Below are 4,754 nucleotides of genomic sequence, written 5' to 3'. Positions count from 1 at the left end.
AGCCGACGGCGGTGCCGGCCGCGGGCGGGCCCGTGCTGTCGCTGGGCGTGCACGTACACGCGGACACGCCCCCCATCACATTGCATTTAGACCAAGATCAGGTATACCTTTATCATATATACACACTTAACTTAAAACTGTAGTTTTTTTTCAATTTCTTTCCTATTTACTTTTATCTAATTAAAAATACTATGATAGATATATCGGTCATAAAATACCTATTAAAATTAAGTTGGACAATATTGAAATAATTGTTTACTCTACGATATTGATTAGAACAACTGCACTGTTCTGTTGCTTTTGCATCAACATAACTCATACCCGTGACCTAGAGGTGTAGGCAGACCAGTCTTTTGTTCTTAAATATTTAATTACTATTTTGAATATTTCGCGTTATATATCCGTCTGTGTACCGTAATAAATGCTGTAATATATTAATATGTTTAATGTATGCAGGTGAGCGTGTTAGCGGACGCATTGCACTGTTTGAAGCACATGGCGGTGTTGTTGCGTCGCCCCCCTGTGGCCACGCCCACGTCCACGTATACGCCCATAGCTGTTAACAAATCCCTCATAAGGTAAATTGTATTTAATTTCCTTTGTAGGTTGGTTTATTTGTATTATAGGCGTTATATATGAAATTTTATATGATGTCTTAAATATTAAAATACCTTTAATTCCAGATCTGTATCGGAGCAAGAGGAACGAGAAACTCCGTCAGAAAGGACGCCTAGTGACAATCGTTCCGATCTTATTCCAATATTTGAAGCGAGCGCTATTAAATGTAAGTTTGTGTAGAAGACGTTACTACCGACAAAACTATTTAATTAAACACTAGTTTATATGCAAGCTGTAGCTCACTTCTCCACGCGCGTAGAATAAAAAAAAATCGCCGAATTAAAAAAGAAACTTCATTTCTAGAAAATCTCATATTTTTAGTAAAAAGCCTTTTGGACTAGTGTTAAGAGAGATTAATAAAAGAAACAATTTTATACAATTTTCAGTACAAATTATTTAATCGCCGCATTATTGCACTAGGCTGCAAAACAACCAGAAAAGAGTTTTTATTGGCATGAAATAATTTCGTATTTACAGTGGAAACTAAGACGTTCGTGTGGGTGCAATGGGTGATATCTCGTGCGACAGCGGCACTGTCCACTGGCAAGGCGCGACTCGCCGCGGACGTGGACGATATTATCGCGACAATCGACCTCCAGCCCCACTACAGCCAGCTCAAACTGAAACTAGCTTCTGCATCGCTGCGACATTATAGACGGTAACTGATCCACTAGAATATAACTAATAATACAAATTAAAGTTAATCTGACCACCCCTGTGTTCCCGTCATCGTTTAACCCCTTTTCTTATAAAAAAAAAAGATGAGTTCTGGGAACATGGGAATTTTAAAACTATCTATAACAAAGTAGAGGAAGACCGAAGAGATTTCTAGATTCTGTGACTAATCTACCCCCTATCAGCACATTTGTTCTGATATTATTGATGTACAAATAGATAAATCTTACTAATATTATAAATGCGAAAGTTTACATAAATGGATGTTTCTTAGAGTTTGTAGCCTAAACAGCACAACGGATTTCGATGAAATTTTGTATAGTGGAGGATAGTCTGGAAGAACACATAGGCTACTTTTTTTTTTAATCCTACGCCGACAGAGTCGCGGGCGAAATCTAATTATATTGATTTTATATGTTTGTTTAATAATACACTTATTTTATATGTTTTTTGATATAATTTATAGATCGGAAAGCGATGAATGGGAGGCCGGCGCTATGGGCGGCCGAGTACTGGAGGCTCGGGAGCCTCTTGACTCCAAACAAGACAACCATTTCTTATCCCTCACTGTAACGCAAGCAAAGTTAGTGAACACCATTATTTTATCTAATACTAGGTGTTCCCGTGCGGCTTCATCCGCATGAAACTTTAAAATTTTTATTTTATTGTTTACATTTGTTAAATTATCAACAGCAAATGTCAAAATGACATGACAAACCTTAGCAATCTTGCTTTCTTGATGTTGGCAGCAACTTGTGGTCTCTTTCCCACATTAGGGTTTTTATTGAAATTGTTTACCACCTAAGTAATGGCGTGAAAATGTATAGCCTAAAGCGTGACGTAAGTGTAGGGCTTTTTATTAAAAAAAGACTGATTCAAAAATATGGTGTAATTGCTGACATCTTAGGCAACAACGAAGTGTGTGTTTACGCTTTATTATAATAGTATAGATAACGTCAAAATGTGTGAGAATACTGCTCTTAAGTAGAAATAACAAAATAATAATGGCTGTCATAATACTTTGTGATATGGCATTCCTACTAACCTTTTCATATGATAATTTGTTGTTTTTTTTTTTTGTTTCAGGATATCTAATTTACCAGTCAGCTGGCGAGAGGAGCTCCACCCTAAGTTATTGGAGCAAAAATCTGTAAGTTTTACAAAAATGAACTTTCAGACCTTTAAGAAAAGAGTTGTTTTGTTTTGTAAGGTAATAATATAAATATGTTTAATAATAATTTCGTTCCTCAAACTTTTCTCTTGTATTAAACGGTGACAATAATATAAAGCGATTTTTAGAGTTGTTCAATTTAGGGATATAAAAGCAAACAAACTGCAGTCTTATTTTTAAATTTTTACAGCCTTCCAAATAAATTGCAGTATAAAGTTAAACTTAGGAATAAACTGAGTATAAGCAAAATTAGTACTAATATTTGCTTATACTCAGTTTATTCCTAAGTTTAACTTCATACCGCGTATATTTGTAAGTCTGGTAGAGTTTAAAATATGTATTTACTATTTATAGAACTATTTGTTATGTCTACTTTTAAATAATGAAAAAATCAGACTAAAGCCTGGTTTTATGACACTCAAATATTGTTAAACAACCCATAACTAACTATCGAATAGTATCCAGTATTTGTTTTGGCATTTAACCTGTACTTATTTCATATTCAAGAATATGACTATTAATAAGTCATTTTTTTTTGCTACAAAAATCTCCGTCGAATTAAAGCTTCATGATTTGTTTGTTTTCATTATTTTGTTGTTTTTTTACAGCAAGGTTTAGACAGTATGTGGGAGGTGTACGTGACGCTCGCGCCGTTAGAGGCGGTGGTGCAGACGAGCGTGGTGCGACTGGCAGCGGCCGTGCTGAAACTACTGCGGCCGCGCGTCGCCGCCTGCCCCCTGCGCTCCCCGGACATACCCACACATTACGTCAACAGTCACACACAACTGTAATACACTTACGAGAAAATATAATTAACCTATTATCCTTAAGTGTTCGTCTTTCGACCACACTTTAACTAGTGTATGATCGTGGTCAAGCAAAGAAACAAACTAGTCTCAGGATTAAATTCCAAATTATATTAATATTTTGATGTCTGATAGGAAGCGACGCTTAAAGCGAAGAGTATGAGATTCTTTTCAGAATTCAGCTGTATGTGTTCTTCCAGATTATGTTTTAAAACTTTGCCAAATTTCAGCAAGATCCAGTTTGTTTTTGAGATGTGAAGTAACAAGCATCCATCCATATTACTTTTTATGTAATAAGGTGGTAAACAGGCAAACTGAATTTACCGAAAGAGCGAAGCGAACGCTAGTAGAGTCATTAAAACTATTATATTATCTAAATGTAATCGTATGCTTTATAATTTATTCATAGTTAACAATTGTTTCTTAATAGTGTTTAGAACTTTTAACAATGGTAAAGACCGCTTTAACATCTTTGCACGAATGGGCCGGCTTGCCCGGTGCCACCACTGCTTACCACGACCACACAGAAGACAGACATGAAGTGGGAGCAATTCCGCGTACAGTCTGATGTGTGGTGACGGAGGCCTAATTTTAATATCTTTCCCTTTCCACCTTTAAGAGGGAAGGATGGAAGGAAAAGTGGATTTGACGGTGGAGGAAACGCATAAGAAGGGGTAATATTCTTTTTATGTCCGTCTCTTCCTCCGTCAATTAAGGGCAAAACTCCAAATGCAAGGCCCGCTTGCTCGTTTGCCACCTTATACTATAAAAAAACTACATTATGCTAATAACTACGTAATAATTTCAGTCGCAGTGAATGGCAGCTTCCATTCTTCTACATGTCTGCTGGTGGCTTGCGGCTGCTACTTACAGAACATGGGGCTGAGAGCGCGGACGACGACACACTCATGCTTGTAGTAAGTATAATTCTAAATAGATGTTTTAGTTTTTAATACACTTTGCTTGATTTACATTTTTTTTTTCAGATCGGAAAAATCACTGTAAACCCACATCCAGAGAACCCCATTTGCAGGTATTAAAAAAAAAACAATAACTCTCAAGTAATCCCGGGTTGCTGTAGTTTTTATTTATTTTTTCATTGCCTAGTGATTCATTAGTGTTAGGTTAAACTTAATTTCAATGTTTTAATACTCGAGTCGCGTAGTTCGGAATATTTCAAGAATTTATCGAATCAAAAAAAAACTGACAGTTAAACTGGCCATAAGTCGGGTAAAAATAAATTTTGTTTTATCGAAATTAAATTAAAAAGTATATGGGCCTGACCCACCACTAGTTACTATAGAGGATCAGATAGTTTAAAAATAACGTCACTGTCAGAATACCAAAATCCTATATTTCCATCACATATTTTATACGTTGGATTGTTATTTGATAGTTTACAAGAATTGTGGGACAGGTCTTAATTGTTATGTGTTGTTAGGCGTGTAGTGAACGCGTGCGGGGAGGCTGGCGGGTGGGCGACG

The 4,754-nt window shown here is 36.4% G+C and overlaps 1 protein-coding gene across 1 annotated transcript; it reads left to right on the top strand.

Annotated features, from left to right (window-relative positions):
• Positions 1–6: 6 nt before the first annotated feature.
• LOC106110387 lies at positions 7–4,748 on the top strand (the record flags this gene model as incomplete). Its single annotated transcript, XM_013292214.1, has 10 exons — positions 7–101; positions 457–578; positions 684–784; positions 1,096–1,276; positions 1,760–1,876; positions 2,380–2,443; positions 3,073–3,251; positions 4,079–4,187; positions 4,257–4,303; positions 4,712–4,748. Coding segments are annotated over exons 2-10 (918 nt in total), but the record flags the coding sequence as incomplete, so codon positions are not given.
• Between the last annotated feature and the right edge of the window lie 6 nt (positions 4,749–4,754).

This window comes from Papilio polytes, unplaced genomic scaffold (assembly GCF_000836215.1).
Source record: "Papilio polytes unplaced genomic scaffold, Ppol_1.0 DF820673.1, whole genome shotgun sequence".
Taxonomy (NCBI): Eukaryota; Metazoa; Arthropoda; class Insecta; order Lepidoptera; family Papilionidae; genus Papilio; species Papilio polytes.
The sequence above is the reverse complement of the archived record's forward strand: the minus strand, read 5'-3'. Positions and strand labels throughout refer to the sequence as shown.